This window comes from Tupaia chinensis, unplaced genomic scaffold (genome assembly GCF_000334495.1).
Source record: "Tupaia chinensis unplaced genomic scaffold, TupChi_1.0 Scaffold000119_2, whole genome shotgun sequence".
In the NCBI taxonomy this organism is placed as follows: domain Eukaryota; kingdom Metazoa; phylum Chordata; class Mammalia; order Scandentia; family Tupaiidae; genus Tupaia; species Tupaia belangeri.
In genome coordinates, this window is record NW_006159586.1 from 3561732 (window position 1) to 3581663 (window position 19932).

At 40.6% G+C, this 19932-nt stretch overlaps 1 protein-coding gene across 1 annotated transcript in view; it reads left to right on the plus strand.

The window, feature by feature from the left end:
• Positions 1-16546, plus strand: part of LIPG (lipase G, endothelial type) — a 34875-nt gene extending 18329 nt beyond the window's left edge. The window contains exons 6-10 of the mRNA XM_006144446.3: positions 3383-3625; positions 6299-6419; positions 9579-9797; positions 12577-12681; positions 14612-16546. Of these exons, the coding sequence (XP_006144508.1) occupies positions 3383-3625; positions 6299-6419; positions 9579-9797; positions 12577-12681; positions 14612-14633 (710 nt within the window). The 3' untranslated portion in view covers positions 14634-16546. The remainder of the gene's footprint in view (positions 1-3382; positions 3626-6298; positions 6420-9578; positions 9798-12576; positions 12682-14611) is intronic.
• The last annotated feature ends 3386 nt before the right edge of the window (positions 16547-19932 follow it).

Here is a 19932-nt window from a genome sequence, read left to right on the forward strand (position 1 = left end):
GTTAAATGGAAAGCAATTTCAATCAAGAATACTATACTCAGCAAGATTATCCTTCATGTAGAAAGAAAAGATAAAAACATTCTCAGGTAAACAAAACCGGAAAGAATTTACCTACACCAGACCAGCTCTTCAACAGGTTCTAAAAAGAGTGCTTTACCAGGAAAACTAAAGACACTCAGATAGAAATAAGAGAGCAAAGAGCAACCAAGAAAATGCTAAGGACAAGTCTGGAAATATCAATAATAGCCTTGAATATTAACTTTATGATTTAAATGGAAAGACTGGACCACAGTAACCCTGCAAATTCAACAGAAGAGAGTTTAATTATATGAGGCTAAACTGGTGAAATAGAATTTTATGACTTTTGACTAAAACAGTACTGATTTTTTTTACTATGCTTTCCCCCTCACCCCCCAGATTTAAAGCTTTTGTTTTCTTTTGTGCTGTTGATAGGTTCAGCAATCTGTTAAAATTTTTTTTTTTGCTTAATTGTTTGTTTTTTAAAATTGAAACATAAACTTTTCTCCCTTTCTGACCCCTCTGGAATTGGAAGATATTCCAATTTTGTATTCTTATTTCGTGGCAGAAGGGTTATTTGCATAAGTTCAATAATACCTGTTGTCTTGCATCAGAAATTGTAAACACTCATTATTGCCAGGGCTTTGACAGGAATGTCATATAGGAAGATATGACTAGAAAACTATGGAACTAAGGTAGATCTCAAGAAAGCCAGCAGAAGCTCTGGGAAAGATTGGCACCATAAACAGTTCCGCCTGGCAGGGAGGATTAGAGAAGCCATGTGAAAGAATTTGCACCATAAAATAACTTGGACTTTTCCAGCCCAGAATTGTAATCAGTAGAGACTGCAAAAGAGCAGCCACAACCAGAGGATTACTTGAAGAAGACTTTGAAGGAAGAAAAAGAGACTTATCTTTGCTAGCAGATGGTATATCACAGAACGCTTGGTAGGCAGAACTGAGTTGGGAAGGTTCATGTGTGAATTGTGTTCAGGGTGTTTGCTTCTCAACAGTTTGAGTAGTTGACATGTAAATATTTTCTCAAAAATATTTAAAACCATACCGTCTTTGTTTTTATAGTCACAAACAAAATTATAACCAATAATTTGAAAGTTATCTTTAAAATATGTTTTTTGGACATTTTGAAAGTCATTTATTAATTGTCAAGAACTATGAAGTATGAGAAAACTATTTTAATATGTAAAGTAAATGTTTGTGGGAAAATGTAAAAACAAATAAATACAAAACAAAAGAAACACACAAAAATCAAACAATGTAGAATTTCATTAAAGCAAAAGGTAAAAATCTCCCCTCTCTCTCGTGTCTACTTTTACTCTTTTTTTTTCCTCTACTTTTACTCTTTAAATTTAGGCAGTGTGAACATTTTCATATATATCCTTCTAGTCTAGCCTTTCTTCTTTGCAAATATATTTATGCAAGTGCATGTGTAATTTTATTTTATTTTTTTCAAAATCACATTGTTCTGCTATCATCTTTTTTTCACTTATATTGTATTATGGACACTCTTAACATCAGAGTACATAGATCTACTAACTTTACTTGTTTTATAGGCTGCGTAATATGAAGACTCTTAAAAAAGTTTATGGAATATACATAGTGTGAAAGAATTATGCATGGGTTTCAAAGTTTTTTTGCTCTAAATAAATTTCAACTTTATTTCCATTCATTTCTTCGTATTCTATAATGTGGATATGCGATTATTTTCAATTTGGGTCCCATTTTAAAGAAGCAGAACCAAGAGGCTTTCTCCATTCACCTCTAATTTATCTTCTGAATGCCTGAGCCTATTCTTAGCAGACTTGGGCTGAGCTGAATTGGCTGCCAAAACTGTGTATGCCAGCGACCAATCTCTTTTTGGCTTTCCCATTTTCTCACTGCCCAGGATGCTGGCAGAAGGGTTATTTGCATAAGTTCAATAATACCTGTTGCCTTGCATCAGAAATTGTAAATACTCATTATTGCCAGGGCTTTGACAGGAATGTCATGTAGGAAGATATGACTAGAATTAGCATTTCCTAAGTCATGGCCTCAGTCAGTTGTCTTCACTCTGATCTCTACCCTTTGGAAGTCCCACTCTGTCACTCAGTCTTCCCCTCTCTCCATGTTGTTAATATCTAAGTAGCTTCGAGGCCTTGAAGTCTATGTAAGGGGAGTTCACCTCCTGCCTTTTCCCTAAAGTTTATTATTTATTTATTTTAGAGAGATTTTTGCTATAGGGTGTGTGCACTTGCCAGAGAGACAGAGATAGAGAGACAGAAAGTGAGAAATCACCCCCCAGGGAGGATGGTCACAACACAATTCCTTCTCCCATTCTCTTCTCGGGATCTTGGGCATGCAATCACATGCCCGGCATGATTTTTAAGCCACTGGGTCCGTGATTCAATCTGTGATTGACTATGTGGGAGTCCAGTGACATAACCATTACTCCATCTGCTGGTCTCCCCGAAGTTTATTTATTTATTTTTTCCATTAGGTCGAAGGAACTGGAGTAGATTAGAGATTGAAAACATCTTAAAAGATCAGCTAGTTGGGACTGGCAGGTGGCGTGGTGGTTACGGCGGCTGGACTCCTATATGTCTGACTGCTGTTTGAGTCCTGGACCTGGCAGCTTGCTTTCTCACTTTCCTTCTCTATCTCTGTCTCTCTCTGGTCAATTTCAAAAATAAAATAAAATAATGACAATAAATAAAAAAATTCTTTAAAAAAAATCAGCTAGTAAATATTTTAGGCTTTGCAGGTCACGTGCTCTCTGTTTTAATTACTCTACTCTGGTGTTGTAGCATGAAAGCATCCATATACAACATGTGAACAACTGAGTGTGGCTATGTTCCAATAAAACTTTATTTTCAAAAACAAGTAGCCTGCCTGCAAGCCATATTTTGCTGAGTCCTGAACTAGGTGATGTTTAACCTTTGATTCATTTCTAGAATTTCATGACTGTACAACTCTTTTAGGACTTACTAGTTCCTAATTGCACAGCTGATCTACATTACCCTATTTAGCACTTATTATCAGGTCACCTGGAAAATCATGATGTACTTTTCTGTTTTTCTATTCAAAAATGCATCATGACTTTCCTGGTAACCCAATGTATGTACTCTTATTTGTTTATTGCTTCGTGTGTATTAGTGTTGTCTTCCCAACAAGACAGTCAACAGTTAGGTGGTAGGAGTGGCCTTAAATTCTTGTACATCCTATAGAAGCCTAACACATCACTACATATGTATTAAGCACTACACAGACAAAAATACTAACAGCAACGATAAACGTAGCTATCATTGATGAGAAGTACAGTAATCTTTGAGAAGGGCTCATCCTGTGTGTTCTGTGTCTCTTGTCCCCAGCAATCACAGAGGTAATGAGGTGTGAACATGAGCGAGCTGTGCACCTCTTTGTCGACTCCCTGGTGAATCAGGACAAGCCAAGCTTTGCCTTCCAGTGCACCGACTCCAACCGCTTCAAAAAGGGGATCTGTCTTAGCTGCCGGAAGAACCGTTGTAATAGCATTGGTTATAATGCCAAGAAAATGAGGAACAAGAGGAACAGCAAAATGTACCTAAAAACCAGGGCAGGCATGCCTTTCAAAGGTAACCTTCAGTACTCCAAGTGCCCCTCAGGAAGACCCTTGTCTTTTTCCTCCTTTATTTTATTTTACAATTTCTTATTTACTTTCAATTGTTGTACATCTTTGTGGGGTATAATACAGATTTTTTAAAGCATGCATGCAATATGCAATAATTAAAGCAAGAATAATACCATATTCATCTTTTCTAGCAGGAATACTACATTATGATGTGTACCATTAACTTTTGCTCTATTAGCTTTTCTTTTTCTTTCTTCTTCTTCTCTCTCTCTTAAATATATATATATATGTATATATATATATATATATCCATTCCACCTGTCCCCCAATGCAAACTCTTGTATTTACAGTTGTCTTCTCTACTTTAATGACTTCAAATTTTTCAGGTTCTGCCATAGAGTGCAGACAGTCTGTATATGTTTAGTGAAGACATACAATGTCTCTCTTTCATAACCTCGGTTGCTTCACTCAGCAGTAAATCTTCCATATTAATCTTTTGTTTCAAATGATGATATCTCATTGCTTTTTAAAATTGATAGGATTTTTAAAAATAATTATTTTATTTAACTTTATTAATTTATTTATTTTAATTTGACCAGAGAGGGACAGAGAGAAAGAAAGAGAGAGAAAGTGAGAAAGCAAGCCGCCAGGTCTGGGACTTGAACTGTGGTTGGCCATGTGAGAGTCCAGTGTCTTTAACCACCACACCACCTGCTGACTCCTGCATAGTATTTTATTATGTATATGTGCCACATTTTCAAATCCAGCCATCAGTTAGATACTTAGGTTGATTCCATGTCTTAGCTATTGTGAATAATACTGCGGTAAACATAGATGTGCAAGTGTCTTTCCAGCTAGTGATTTTCTGTCCTTTGGGTACACACTCAGGAGTGGAAATACTGGGTCATATGGTAGTTCTATTTATAAGTTTTTGAAAAACCTCCATGTTGTTTTCCACAGTGACTGTATCAATTTCAATACCCACCAACAGTGTAGGAGAGTTACCTTTTCACTACAGCCTCACTAGCACTTATCATTTTTTTTAAATTTTATTTTCTCTTTTTGAGAGGTTTCTGCTACAGGGCGTGTGCACTTGCCAGAAAAACAGAGAGAGATAGAGAGATAGAAAGCGAGAAATCCCCCCCCCCACACACAAGGGGGATGGCCATACCGCAATCCCTTTTCCTCCATTCTCCTCTCAGGATCTTGGGCTCACATGCACACATGCCCAGTGTGAGTTTAAGCCACCAGGTTTGGGACTCAAACTGCAGTCAACTACATGGGAGTCCAGCGACATAGCCATTACGCCAACTGCTGGTCCCATCATTCTTTTTTTTTTATCACAGTCATTCTGACTGGGATTAGGTAGTTTTAATTTGCATTTCCCTTATAATAAGAGATGTTGAACATTTTTTCATACTACTTTTGGTCATTTGTATATCTTCCTTTTAAACTTGTCTGTTCAGCTTGTATGCCCATTTTAAAATTTCTTTCTTTAGTTTTTCATAGAGGTCTTTCATCTCTTTCATTAAATTTATTCCTAAATTGTGTTTTCTTTTTTTTTTGTAGCAGATATTATAAATGGGATTATTTTCTTCAATTCTGTTTCAGTCTGTTCACTATTAGTTTTCTTCTTAATAACATGATACAAGGGCTGGCAGGTGGCATGGTGGTTAAGGGCTCTAGGCTCCCACATGGCCAACTGTGGTTCAAGTCCTGGACCTGGCGGCTTGCTTTCTCACTTTCCTTCTCTCTCTCTGTCTCCCTTTGGTCAAATTAAAATAAAGTTAAATAAAATAACTCTCTTTTTTTATAAAAAAAAAAAAAAGAAATAGCATGATGCAGAACAAGGTAGATAATAGCCCAGGAGACACAACCAGCACAGTTAAGTCAAATCATTGCAAATCAGATTACATTGTGCATGTCCTAGGAAGGTTAATCTTTAAATTGTGGGGACTCCTTTTGTGTTTGAGTATTACTCTATGATTGCAATATCAGTATCTTAAATTTCTATTTGCATTTAACTTTTCAATGATATTTCTTCATTTAATCATCACAAAAAATCTGAAGTAGGACACATGGTATGATGTCTTGTGTTTTTATAACATTTTATAACATGTTATAAAATCAAAATATTTTGTAGGCATAATGGGGATTGTTTTTATGTATGAGGCAGTTAAGGCTCAGAGAAGTTAATACAGTGGTCCTTATTCAAGGATCACACAGCTAGAAACTAGCTAGGCCAAAAATGCTCAAAAGTTCTCTTAACCTCAAGTTCAGGGCTACTTTTTATACACTACAGTGTCCTTTTTATTTCTTCTCTAAAAAAATTTTTTTCCCCACAATGGGGCGTGGTCATACCATAGTTCCTTCTCCTACATTTCTTCATCCTGTCGGGATTCTGAGTAAGCACACATATGCATTTGACATGTTCTTCAAGCCACTGGGGCCAGGATTTGAACCACAGTTGGCCATGTGAGATCCACCTTCCTTAACCACTAGATTACAGAGCTGGCTCTGCCTTGCCCTCATACCACTGAACAGAACAAGGTCAGAGGGAGGCTGGATGCTGAACTGGACCAAAAGGATGTCAATCCCTAAAAACTCAGTGTTTTGGGTCTGGGTGCTGAGCTAACAAGGAAGAGTCACAACTGTCTTTGTTCTGCTCTCTCTGCAGTTTACCATTATCAAATGAAAATTCACATCTTCAGTTATAAGAATACAGGAGAAATAGAGCCCACCTTTTATGTCACCCTTTATGGCACTAATGCAGATTCCCAGATCCTGCCTTTGGAAATGTAAGTTCCGTCTTTTCTTTGCTGGGTGGAGGACTGCTGTGACCTGCATGGCTGAATGGATTTTCTAAGCAGGGGGCTGTGGATGAGAGAATAAATGTAAAATAAACACACAAAGACATACAAGTAAAGAAAAGTGGGGATCGAGTGATTTTGAATTTTCTGATGGAGATAGCTGTGGCCTCAAACTGGTCCCAGGTTCTTTTAAAGGGCAGAAAATAGGGGAAGGGGAAGTGAAATGCAAAGTCAGTTGTTTTCAGATATTAACCAACTGTAGATGCAAAGACACCTGGCACCATGTAGTTCTATGTGAGTTTTTTTTTTTTTTCCTAATCTTTTTGGGCAAATTCTGATTAAACACATGTGACTTTTTTTAGATGGATACTGCTCTGCAGTTTCGGTAACAACAGGCAGCTTGCATATTCATGTGTTAATGGCATTCATTGCCCTGCAAATCACTGCTCATGGAACCATATTTCTGCATGTGTCTAAAGGTCACCATGTTTGCTCAGATTGGCTGCTTTCCACAGAGGACAGAAAACAAGTTGGCTTGAGAATAAGAAAATGCAAGGCAGGATATGAATAAGTTTGGGAGCATGTAGTCTGGTTGTTTGGGGAAGGATCTGTGTTCTAGTTGGCCTCTGCAGTTCTCCTATTTTGACTTCCACTAAGTCCTCAACTCAGAACATTTCTGGGAGGGGATGGAATCAAAACTCTTAAGATGAATCAGTGGCAGAAGAAGCTACTGAATTGGCTAGGGCAGAAACTGCTGTTTCATTTCAGGCCTGACACCTGAGGCTTTAAGAAATCTGGAACTTCATAAATGTCATCCCTGGACCTTTCCTAATGATCTGGCTGTGGGGAGGTGCACACAGAAATCGGTATATAGTCAGGCACACTTAGAGTGGGGCTACATCTGAGAAATGCATTGTTAGGTGATTTTGTCATTTTGTGAACATCATAGAGTATACTCACACACACCTAGATGATATCGCCTACTTCACACTTGGGCTATATGTATAATCTATTGCTCCTAGCTACAAACTTGTACTGAGTATGGTAGGCAATTATATCATAATGATAAGTATTTGTGTATCTAAACATATCTAGACACAAGAAAGGGACAGTAAAATCAATAGAAATGATAAAAAATGGTACATGGTTACTTTCCATGAATGGAACTTGCAGGACCAGAACTTGTTCTGGGTGAGTCAGTAAGTAAATGGTGATTGAATGTGAAGGCCTGAAACATTACTGTATACTATTGTAGACTTCATAAAGTCTGTACACCTAGGCTTCACTAAATATAAAACAAATTTTCTTTTTCACATAATAAGTTAACCTTAGCTTATTGTAAGTTTTTAATCTTTATTTTTAAAAACTTTTTGGCTTTTTTGTAATAGCACTTAGCTTAAAACTCTGTACAACTGTACAAAAATATTTTCTTTCTTTATATCTTTATTCTGTAAGATACTTTTCTATTCTTAAATTTTTGACTTTTAAAATATTTTGTTAAACACAAAGACATAAACACTCATGTTAGCCTTCACTGGGTCAGGATCATCACTATCACTGTCTTTTACTTTCACATCTTGTCCCCATGACAGGACCATAATAAACCCACAGCATGAGACCAAATCAAGTGCAAGAGAAAATATTATAACCAAGAGATCCAGTCACCACAAAATGTATGAGTTGCTGCAGTCAACTTTTTTTAATAAGTAGAAGGAAAGCACTCCAAAATAGCAATGAAAGTATAGTATTATAACTACAGAAACCAGTAACATAGTTGTCTATTATCATTATCAAGGATTATGTGCTCTACACACTTGTATGTGTTTACTTCTCTGCAGCTCCCAGTGCAGTAGGTTTGTTTACACCAGCATCAGTGCAAAACCCTGAGTAATGTGTTGTACTATGTGATTATGATGGCTATGCCAGAAGGCGATAGGAAATTTTCAGCTCCACTATAATCTTAGAAGACCACCATCATGTATGTGGTCCGTCGTTGACTGCAATGTTGTTATATGGCACATGATTATAGATTTGTCGAGTATCTATCTGGGACAAAGTGCCATGTCAAGTAATGTTGGGGTTGTGAAGAAACATTACCAAAGTTAACTCACTTCTCAGGGCTCTAGGTATAGCTGATACACACGCGCACACACACACGTAAGATAAGGGGGGGATGTGGGTCACACCAAGTGCCAAATGAGAAGGACAGGCAAGAAAGGGTTTGTGGGCTGAGAGGAACGGCACAGAGGGAAACAGAGGTCTGTGGGCTGAGAGAAACAGCACACTGTTGAGTGGGAGTATGACTTTTTTGCGTTTTCTCATTTCTGCTCTTTTTTTTTTCTTTTTTTTTTGGGGGGGGGAGGGTTTTGCTACAGGGCGCGTGCACTCGCCAGAAAGATAGAGAGAGACAAAGAGATAGAAAGCGAGAAATCACCCCCCCAGGGGGGATGACCACACCGCAATCCCTTCTCCTCCATGCTCCTCTCGGGATCTTGGGCCCGCACACACACATGCCCGATGTGAGTTTAAGCCACCAGGTCCGGGACACGAACGGCGGTCGACTATGTGGGAGTCCAGGGCCATAGCCATTACACTCACTGCTGGTCCCTCATTTCTGCTCTTTTTTTTTTCTTTTTTTTTTGGGGGGGGGAGGGTTTTGCTACAGGGCGCGTGCACTCGCCAGAAAGATAGAGAGAGACAAAGAGATAGAAAGCGAGAAATCACCCCCCCAGGGGGGATGACCACACCGCAATCCCTTCTCCTCCATGCTCCTCTCGGGATCTTGGGCCCGCACACACACATGCCCGATGTGAGTTTAAGCCACCAGGTCCGGGACACGAACGGCGGTCGACTATGTGGGAGTCCAGGGCCATAGCCATTACACTAACTGCTGGTCCCTCATTTCTGCTCTTTCTTGGCCTGTCTCCCCAATCTGGAAAGCAGCACGAATGGAGAGATGATCAAGAACATTCGCATAGGATGTCAGGGTGCTATGGGCCAAGTTATGTCTCAGTCAGGTGGAGGACACTGAGTCCTGCTGGCAGAGTGATTGTGCCTTCTTTCCCCTGTGGGGTAGGGAGGGTGCTGCCCGTGAGTTACTCTGTACAATGTGGCAGAGTAGTGAAGTCAGCCTTTCTCCCCTCGTAGAGTGGAACGGATTGGGCTGAACACCACCAACACCTTCCTGGTCTACACTGAGGAAGACTTGGGAGACCTCTTGAAGATCAAACTCACCTGGGAGGGGATATCTCAGTCTTGGTACAACCTGTGGAAGGAGTTTCGCAGCTACTTGTCTCAACCTCACAGCCCCAAGCGGGAACTGAATATCAGGCGCATCCGGGTCAAGTCTGGGGAAACCCAGAGGAAGTAAGTGCCTCCTGCCTCTCCCCTGCTGTCTAAATGGCAAACGGAAGACAGGCCTCGTCATGTCCTTTCTTTTGAAGGCAGGCCTGGCCATGAACTTTCCTTTTCTATGCTGAGTGTGCACCTTCAGTCCTTCCACAGTCAGAGCATGCAGGCAAAACCTCCAACACCTTTGCAAGGAAAAGTGACTTTCGAAAAAGGCTTCTGCCGCTATTGTGTAGGTTATGCCCTGACTGTGGGGACCGTTGGCTGAGGTGGGTGGACAAGGGGGGGCTGAAATCTGTTTGCTAAGCCCTGGGTTTGCCTGGAGGAAGGGGGCTTCTGTCCAGGACTGTTAATGCAGCCTTGCTGATCTGCTTACTGTGGGATCCCTGAAATCTAAAGGCTTTGCTTGTTTCTGTCAAGAGAGAGCCAGAGCATCACATCCAGGGAGGACATCATTTGACTCCAGAGGCTTGGAGTCAAGGACGTGGGGCTCGGGTCCTAACTTCAAGTAACAGAGACTCCTCTGTGCTATGCCAGCTGGCAGTGTCCTCAGTTGTTTTCTATAACCCCAAGCCTAGCATGAAAGATCCAGACCTTGGTATACCATCTCCTACTGCCGTGCCTTGACTGTGAGTGGGCTGCCTTCTAAACAGATGCCAGGGAGGGCTCAACGCCAGGGAAGCCTGGAGGTCTGTTGTCAAGAGAAGAGGGTTTCTTTAACCAAGGCCTTCAGCCCACCCCCTGAAGTCCCTTGAGATGTGAGGAAGCAGCTCCTCCCTCTTAGTCCCTCCTTGGGCATTTTCTCCATTATAATTCTTTGCATATCTTGTTTACTTCCATCATTAATCACAGCTTGGCAGGGGAAAGAAGTAGATGGGGGGGGGTCCCTTGGCTGACTGTATTCTAGAAACCTGTGGACTGGGGTGCCAGCCTGTGATCTGGATAATTGTGTATCTTTTTCATTTCTCTGGGCTCTTGTAAGTGCGCCCTATGCCTGTGAGTGTAGTAGCAGAAATGATCATTTTTATTTCAAATAAAATAAATACCTCTTGAACGACCACCAAGATTCAACAAATGTAAACAGTTTTCTATATTGGTTTCAAATACAAGATTAAAAAAATTATAAATTGAAGTCCCCCCAAAATAAATAAAACTGAAGCCCCTTTCTGTTTTTCCCCAGTCCTCCCCTTTTACCATACTAAATAATATATATAACTAATAGTTCAACATTAACTAAGATTAGTGTGCTTCCTTCCTTCACATAGTTTTTAATTATTTAATTATTTATTTGTTTGAGAGATTTATGCTATAGGGTGTGTGTACTTGTGAGAGAAACAGAGAGAGACCGAGAGAGAGAGAGAGAGAGAGAGAAAGAAATCACACCCTAGGGAGGATGGCCATGCTGTAATACCTTCTCCTCTACTCTCTTCTGGAAATTTTGGGCATGCATGCACATGCGCTTAGCATTAGTTTCAAGGCTTCAGGTCCGAGACTAGAACCACAGTCAGCCATGTGGGAGTCTAGTGCCTTAACCACTACACCACCTGCTGGCCCCCACATAGTTTTTAAAAGTGTATTTTTTTTTTCTTTTCAGAGAGAGAGAGAGAGAGAGAGAGACTCACCCCTGAAACTTCATTTTGCAATCTACCCCGAGTCTCAACCAGCCTACATCATGGCCACACACGTACAGGGAGGCCTCAGGACACAAACCTTGGACTTTCTCATGTTGGTCTAGCATCGCAGGGTGTTGTGCACCACTGACCCCCTTCACGCTTTATACTTCTGTTTGTATTCATGAACAATGCACAGAATTGTTTTATGTGCTTCTAAATTTTACATGAATAGTCAGACATATTATTTTACAAGTTGCTTCTTTTTCATTCAGACATTTTGAAGTTTATTCAATATATGCAGATCTAGGCCATTCTTATCTAACTTGTGTATGTAAATTGTCATTATACAGACAGTAGTTTGACACTGTTCTATGAGATATTTAAGGCTTTAATGTAGTTACAAATAGTTCTGGATGAACATCCTCATTTTCCTTGTGGGACGGCTTCTCTGCAGCAAATGTACTAAAAAATGAATCGCTAGGTTATAATATATGTATTCTCCAGCCTAACTAGATATTATTAAATCCTCCTCCAAAGTGCTTGGACTAATTTCCAATCTTAGCCATGGAACAAGAATTTCCCTTTCCTCTCCTTAGTGACATTTGGTGGGTCATTCTTGCCACTCTGTTAAGTATGCCTGGATCTCCTACTTTGCATTTTCTGATATGAGTGAGGTAGGTCATCTTTTTATATGTTTATAATGTTATAGGTCCCAGGATCAGCAGATGACATAATGTTACGTTGCTGAATTCCCATGTATTCCACAATAGTTCAAGTCCCGAACACGGCGGCTTGAAACCCACGCCAAATGTGTGTGCATGTGTGACTAAATCCCCAAGAGGAGAATGGAGGAGAAGGGATTGCAGCATCAACCCCCCTGGGGGGCGATTTCTCACTTTATGTCTCTCTGTCTCTCTGGCGAGTGCGCACACCTTATAGTAAAAATCTCTCTCAAAAAAGAAGAAAAAATGTTATAGGTCCTAAGGTTCTTAGAGTTTCCTGGGAGAGGTTTTACCCTGATCTGAAGGTGGCTTTCATCTTGCCTCAGCTTCAGGGCCTACACATTGATCAGTTGTGTGGTCATGCTAATCACATGCCAACTCTCTCCTTGCCTTGATTCCAGAAACCACAGTCTGGGTTCTCCTTAGAATTTTGGCTACATCAATGGTTTCTTTTCTTCCTAGATTGACATTTTGTGCAGAAGACCCTGAGAACACCAGCATATCCCCTGGCCAAGAGCTCTGGTTTTATAAGTGCCAAGATGGCTGGAGAATGAAAAATGAAACCAGGTAACTGGGACTTTCTCATGAGTTCTCTCAGCACACATTGACCAATCACCTAGCATGTGCTAACCATGGGTCCAGGCAAGTGGGATAGCGTATGATCAAAAGAAAAAGGGATCCCTTCCTGTATGAAGTTGATCTCCTGGAAGGAGAGAGACACATGAATGAGTGAAACATAGAGGATGTTGGAGGGTGTTAATGTCCCTTCTCCCCCTTGCCCTGCCTTGCCCTGTTGATGCATATTGCACTTGTCTCTACCTGAATGAGGTGTTTTTGTTAACCCTGGGGTCAATGCCCATGCCCTCCCATCTTAGACTGATATCTTTTCTGTAGTTACCAGGGGTGTGGGAAAGTCCAGGGTTCCTGGTTTCTATCTGGGAAACCGGAAGTGGAGAGTGGGGTGGGAAGTAAAGAAAAAGCAAGCACCAAGTAAATTTCCCTTTTTTAGGTTTTCTGGAACCCAGGTAAAGTGAGTATCAGTGGGGTTAATTTTTAATTTTTTTTCTCCAAAGTTCATCAACTTACCTTTTTCTATGAGACAAGAGAGAGAGAAAGAGAGAGAGAGAGAGAGAGACATACTCACACATGTCTCCAATTTGGTCCTTGCTCCATGATCTAGCCTCAGCTGACCAGGATCATGGGCACATGTGCATGCCTGGTTGCAAACCCAATACTGCTGCTATTCTCTGTGCCCACCTTGCACCCAGTGACTTACAAAATCATTCAGTTTTATCATCAACCCCCTGGTGATAGCAGGTGTTATTATCCCTACATACAGATGAGAAAACTGAGGCTCAGGGAGATTAAGTCACTCTGCAAGGCTCCCCAGCTAGTGATGGCAGAGCGAGGGTTTGAAGCAGGTTGGTTTACTCCAAAGTGCTGTTTCTTAAGCATGGAGGTTCTATCTGGTGGGATGAATCACCTCATCTTAGTTTGGGTATCAATTACCAAGCAGCTGTGCCCATGATCTGGGGTCCCCTGTGATTAGCTGTCTACGATTCCTGAGGGCTGGTTGCATCCATCAACACCACCATGGCAGGCGCAGTGATCACAGGACTCTCAGGGTCTAACAACTGCCCAGCTAATTAAGGGTCTCAGTCTAGTGTAGGCACATATGATTTTCTGCTAGCATTATCATTTTATCCTTTATATTTGGATTTAAATGTATACCTTTCAAAGTGTTTCCATATATATTAACTTCATTGGTGTGTATTGGACACCCCAGGGAAGATCACAATTCTTATAATAAGGGATAGGACATTTGTTTATGCTTCTTACCTGCTCCATAACTTTGTAACAGTTGAGAACTAGCTGTATGCTCACCCCACCCTACTTTGAGAAAACAAGTCACCCCTTCCCTTCCTAAAGGACAGCAATGACAGAGGACCAAGTAATAAATGAACATGGGGAAGTCGTGGCATCTCCATATGTACATGAGACCTTCAGTATTCTCTCTCCTGATGTGGGTACTGTTCACCAGCTCACGGAAAAGGAGACTGAGTTTCAGAAAGGTTCAATGCCATCTTCTTGTAGCATCCAGGTCTCTTGACTCTCCGTCTTGCCTGCTCCTGCCATGCTGCAGTCTCTTGTATTTGTAGATGGAGGCAGAGAGAATGCCTTTGGAGTTCTCCCCACACTTGTGCATGTGTTTGGGTGTGTGTGATTGTGTCGTGGGGTGGGTATTGTGCTACATATGTGAAAGCGAGGACTGTGATGTGCACCTAGGGACTCCAAGAGGGCTCCAGCTCAGAGAGAATTTTGGGTGAAAGGGAAAAGAAGTGTTCAGATTCTGTGCATTTGTTCTGAAGAGGGAGTGAGGAAGAGTCCAGCAGGAGAGTCAGAAAATTTGGTCTTAAGGTGGACAGAGGCACCCTCAAGGTTTGTATGTTTGGTGGTAAGTGAGCTAACACCAGCGCTCTCACATGCTTCCTTCCAGCCCTGCTGCAGAGCTCCCCTGAAGGTGTCCTTGTCCGCCAGGACCCTCTCCTGCCATCCAGGCACATGGAGGAAAGTTACTGCTGAGGACTCACCAATGGCCTCTCTTGACCTTAGCCCATGAGCACCGGGAAGAATTTGCTTGCTGGGCCCAGACCTTGTCTCCTGTGATACTGGGACTTCTCCCCAAGAGGATCATGCACTGCCATAGCTCCTTCTTGCTGCTCTAGAATAACTCACTCCACACCTCTGTTGATGCGTCTGAGACCACCAACTCTGTGTTCGTGCTGATGCCTAGGCCTCTCATGCACCAGGTTGGTTTGTTGGTTGCTGAGTGAGCTAGCACTTTGCTTGACAAGGAAAGCTGGCTCTGAGGTGGCTCTGTGCAGGCTATTGTTGGCTTGACCTGAGCCTAGCGAGAATTCTTTCCACTGGAGGCTGACTCATGTCAGGTTGGCCTTTTACCCTGTTCACCCAGGGAGGAGATAGCAGATCCAGGCTGGAACAGAGACCCTGACTGCTGGAGTTCTCATGAGCTGCACTGAGCAATACTGGTTACATTCTTGACATTCTGTCCTGCTCCCCAACTCACTCAGAAGCACATGTCATTGGGTTTCTTATCTTTCCATTGTTCCTTTTTTTGATTGAACAGGTGTTTCATTGGGCATTTAAGATTAATGAACACATGGCAGTAGGCAGATTACTAAACCTCTCCATTTGGAACTTAATGGGGTTGAGATTCCTAGGGTCCCTTCCAGTTTAGATGGTCCATAGGCAAACATGGGAAAGACATGAAGGATTTGGGAGGGGTACAGGATGTGATTCCAGGAACCCTGAGGCTTTAAGTGGTTTCTACATATTTTCCCCCAGCTAACATGCCTTTTCCTACAAGAGTCACATGTTTGATCACTCACGGAATAGTGAGAAAAGCATCATACTTGCCGAGGCTTGAATTGTGGGCAGTTATGTGATTATTTGGGAGCAAAAGTTCTTCTCTTTAGGAAGATAGAAAGCATTACATATGTTATACATATCTGTCTATACAGGAACCAGCTCCTGTCCAACTGAGCTGGCTTGAAGATTTAATGCGGTGCTTTTTCCTCCTTGAAATACCTTGCTTCCATATCAGTACCTTTTCTGTGTTGAACTTTTGGGAAAAGCCTTTAATTTTTAATCTTGATTTCAATGAACAGACATAATATCTGAGAAACCATTTTGCACTTTTTAAGACTTGCATTTGCATCACTTAATTGGAGTGAGGTGAGTAGGGCAGCTATTATTATCCCAATTACAAAACTGAGGCTTAGTGAGGGTCAGCCATGTGCCTTAAACTATATACCAAGTGGAGGGTGGAGCCAGGCCGAGGACCCAGATTTCCTGGAGACAAAATCCATGGTACACTCATCTCTGGCATGACATAATGTTTATAGCCATTTCCCATCAATATGCCCCTGATATAGCAAAAGGAATTTTTTTCAATGTCATACATAACATCACAAACCCTGCTATTCGTATATAATCAGGAGAACACCTGTGCAAAGGGGTGGACTTGTTATGGGTTAGCTTTGGGAGATAATTTCAAATGGCAAGGGTAGGAGAGAGAGTGATTTTTTTTTTTTTTTTGTGCTTAGGTTTCTAAAGGACATTGTTTTAACCTATATTGTGCCAAAGTTGTATCACTGTTTAATACCAAACTTCTGAAGACATAATCAGTCTAGTGTTAATTCAAAGTAGGTTCTCAATCCGATTGTGTGCTTCTGTTGCTTCTGTGATTGCTTTCTAGCCAAAGTGAAGCTTTTATTACTGGCTGTACATCCCGGTTACTTCTGACTACTGGCTTTGTAATGGAAGCTTTGGGAATGGAATCCTCAGTGGGTCATGTATTTATACATTTGTCTTGAAGCCTTATTTGTATATAATGATACCTTTTTTTTTTTAAAAAAATGCTTAGAACACTATTTATTTCTTAAGTGTATATAATGTAAAAAACAAATATATGGTTAGTTTTTACTTTAACCAATTTCAAGATTTAAAATTTTTAATGGTAAAATAATTAATAAACTACAAAATTCTTAATGGTCTGGCAACTCAGTTCCTAAAACTTCAAGAAATTGGGCTGGCTCCCTAACGCAGCAGTTGAGCTTTGTGCTTAGGGAGCTGGATCCCACATGGCTGATCACAGATCAAATTCTGTTTCTGGTGGCCTGAAAAGCACAATGGCAATGTGTACATGAGTGTCCCATATCCTGAAGAATGGGTAAATGGAGGAAGAAAGATCATGGCATGGTCATGCCCCATCAGGGGATGTTTTCTCTCCCTCTCTCTGGTAAGTGCACATGTGCTCTGGCAATTTTAAAAAAAAAATGAGTGTGAGAATTATTGCTGCCAAGCCTAGGGTTTGCCAAAAAGTTAATTTAATATAAAATATAAACTCTATTTGATCTTCATTATTGGAAGGAAGTAGATAACAATTTACTCGAAGAGAAGTGCTATAAATTATCTCAATAGAAAAACGTTTTACAAAAATTCGGAGAACTTCTGTAACTTGATAAAGCCTCTTTACCAAGACACTTACAGGAGATAGATACTTAATGAAGAGTCTGAGCTCATTTTCTTTAGATTAATAAGAAGACAAAGATTCTTGCTATCATTCTTACTATTAAACACTGTGCTGTATATCCTGGCCAATGCAATAAAAAGGAAAAGGAATAAGTGGCAAATGATAGAAAAAAAATGAAGTTGTTGGGAAAGTCATGACCTTTTTTTTTCTGTTTTTTCCATGCAAAAATGCACCATGACTTTCCTGACAACCCAATAATAAAACTCTTATTGGTGGCAGACTATAGTAGAAAACCTAATTAATTAAATGAGCTAATGATAAGAAATAATGAGAGAATGTGGCAAGGTTATCAGATATAAGACCAAAAATAAAAATCGAGCGTTTTTTTTTTTTTTTATTAGGTATTACTATCTAGAAAATTCAAAAGAAAACATATTGACATTTATAATAGTAGTGCAAACTCTAAGGAATTCCAGAGTTAATTGAACACATATTGTGCAAAATGTTTATGAAGAAATTTTAGAAAATATTCTTAGTAGACCTGAATCAATAAACCTTTAATAGGTGGAAAGGCTTAAGAATAAACAGACATCAAATTAGACCAGTCAATGCAATTCCAATCCAAGTTCCACCTGCATTTTTTTAAAAAGAATTATTTATTTATTTATTTCCATTTGTTATTGTTATTTTTTTCTTTATTTGAGAGAGAGAGAGAGAGAGAGAGAGAGAAAGGGAAAGGGAAAGTGAGAAAGCAAGTCACCAGGTCCAGGACTTGAACCATGGTTGGCCATGTGGGAATTCAGTGCCCTTATCCACCACACCACCTGCTGGCCCCCCACGTGCATTTTTTTAAGAACTAAAAATTTTATTCTAAAATTCAAATGGAAGGGCTGGCCCCATAGCACAGTGGTAAGCACTGTGCGGAGGGAGCCAACTGGCCAACTGTGGTTCAAATCCTGACCCTTGCAGTAGCAAGCCAGGCATGCATGTACATGTGCCAAAGATTCTGAAGGGATGGAGAAATGGAGGAAAAGAGTTTGCGGTGGGCTGCACTGAGGAGTGCTTTCTCCACATGCTCTCTGGCATAAAAAATAAAAAGTACCCTGATGATAAAAGCAGTCTTCTATCAGCACACATCAAATGGGTTAATCGAATGTAAGGGAGAGATGCGAGCAGACCTATGCATTTACGAGAACTTGCTTTATGATAGAGGTGGCACCAAAAAGCAAGGCAGGAAATCGTGTTTAATAGATGGGGTGGGGAAAACAGGCTTCATATATGGAGAAAGGCGATATTGGGGCCCTATTGAACACCACAGGCAAAGGCAGTCTGTAGGTGGATTTGAAGGTGGGAAGTGAAAGATAAAACTATAAAGATAATGGAATAAAATATAAGGAGAATATCTTTGAAATCTTAGAGCAGGAAAGGTTTGTTAGATAAGACAAATCACAGTGTTAACTGTAAGATTGAAAATGGAATGTTTTGATTATGTCAGTATTAGGGATTTCTTTGCAACAATAATTGTGACATTAATATCAAATAATCAGTATTTATGGAGCATTGACTATGTGCCAGGCACTTTTAAAAAGAGGGTTATATGTATTACTTCATATATTTTTAACATTTTATCCAATTAAAATGCATATATTAAAAATACTACTACATGAAAGGGCATACTCAGTACACCCCAGACATTTTCATGGGAAGGGCACATTCTAAACTTCCCAGATGCCGCAGGCATTTTCTTTTTTAGGGATCAACCTTGGATATTTGTCTCTTATCTTGGGCTCTGTTGAAGGGAAGGCAGAATCTCCAGTCGGCCCTGTGGGAGCCAATACGCTCTAGGGGGAATTCCTTGGGATCAGGGAAAGATTTCCTCTGAAAGGAGCGGGCAAAGGGGTCTGCTTGATTTTACTGCAGATGACTGACTCACCCAGAGATAACAATGAAACAACCCAGATGTTGTAAAAGACCACCTGGTATTCCGTCTCAGGACCACCTTAGTCACCTCACCCTAAATACTTTCCCTTTAACAGTCCCTTGCCCTTGGGAGTAGCAGATGGTATGGTGGTTATGGCTGTTAGATCCCCACACGACTGAGTATGGTTCAAGTCCTGGGCCCAGTGGCTTGAAAATCACAACAAATAAATAGATAAGTAAATAAATGAGTGTCTTTTAAAAAAGTGAACATTTAAAAAAAATTCCTTAGCACCTACTCTTCAGAGCTGATGCAACTCTGCTTTTTTCCTCCCTTGGAAAGTAAATAATAAGCCTTTTTTATCCACTCACTCTCCAAATCTGTTCATTCTTACACCCCACAACACAGATCACCCTAACACTATGTATTTTATAAAAATATGTATCAAAATATGTTATAGTGGGTTCCCAGGGTGGAAGGGAAAACAAAATGAAGTTGGGATTAAGTAGAAGGCGATAAATAAAAATGAAACCGGAGGGACTTTGGAGGCAGGAGAAAGTTAGAAAATGAAAGCAGGCAAGGGGGCTGGAGCACCTGCCCACATGGTTAGATAGAAAAACTGACCAGGGCAGGAAATTCCCTGCCCAAGGTAATGTAGGCAAGAGATAAGTGGGGGATGTTTAGCTGCTTAAGTCACACTTGACAACCAGTGAGATGAGAACAATCAGTAGCCCAGCAAATGATCAACCCACATGACCTAGATTAGAAAATAATAAACCTCGCAAAATGTAACTGCAGGGGCCCTTTGAGCTATTCTCTGCTCAGGCCCGCTCCTACCTCTCAG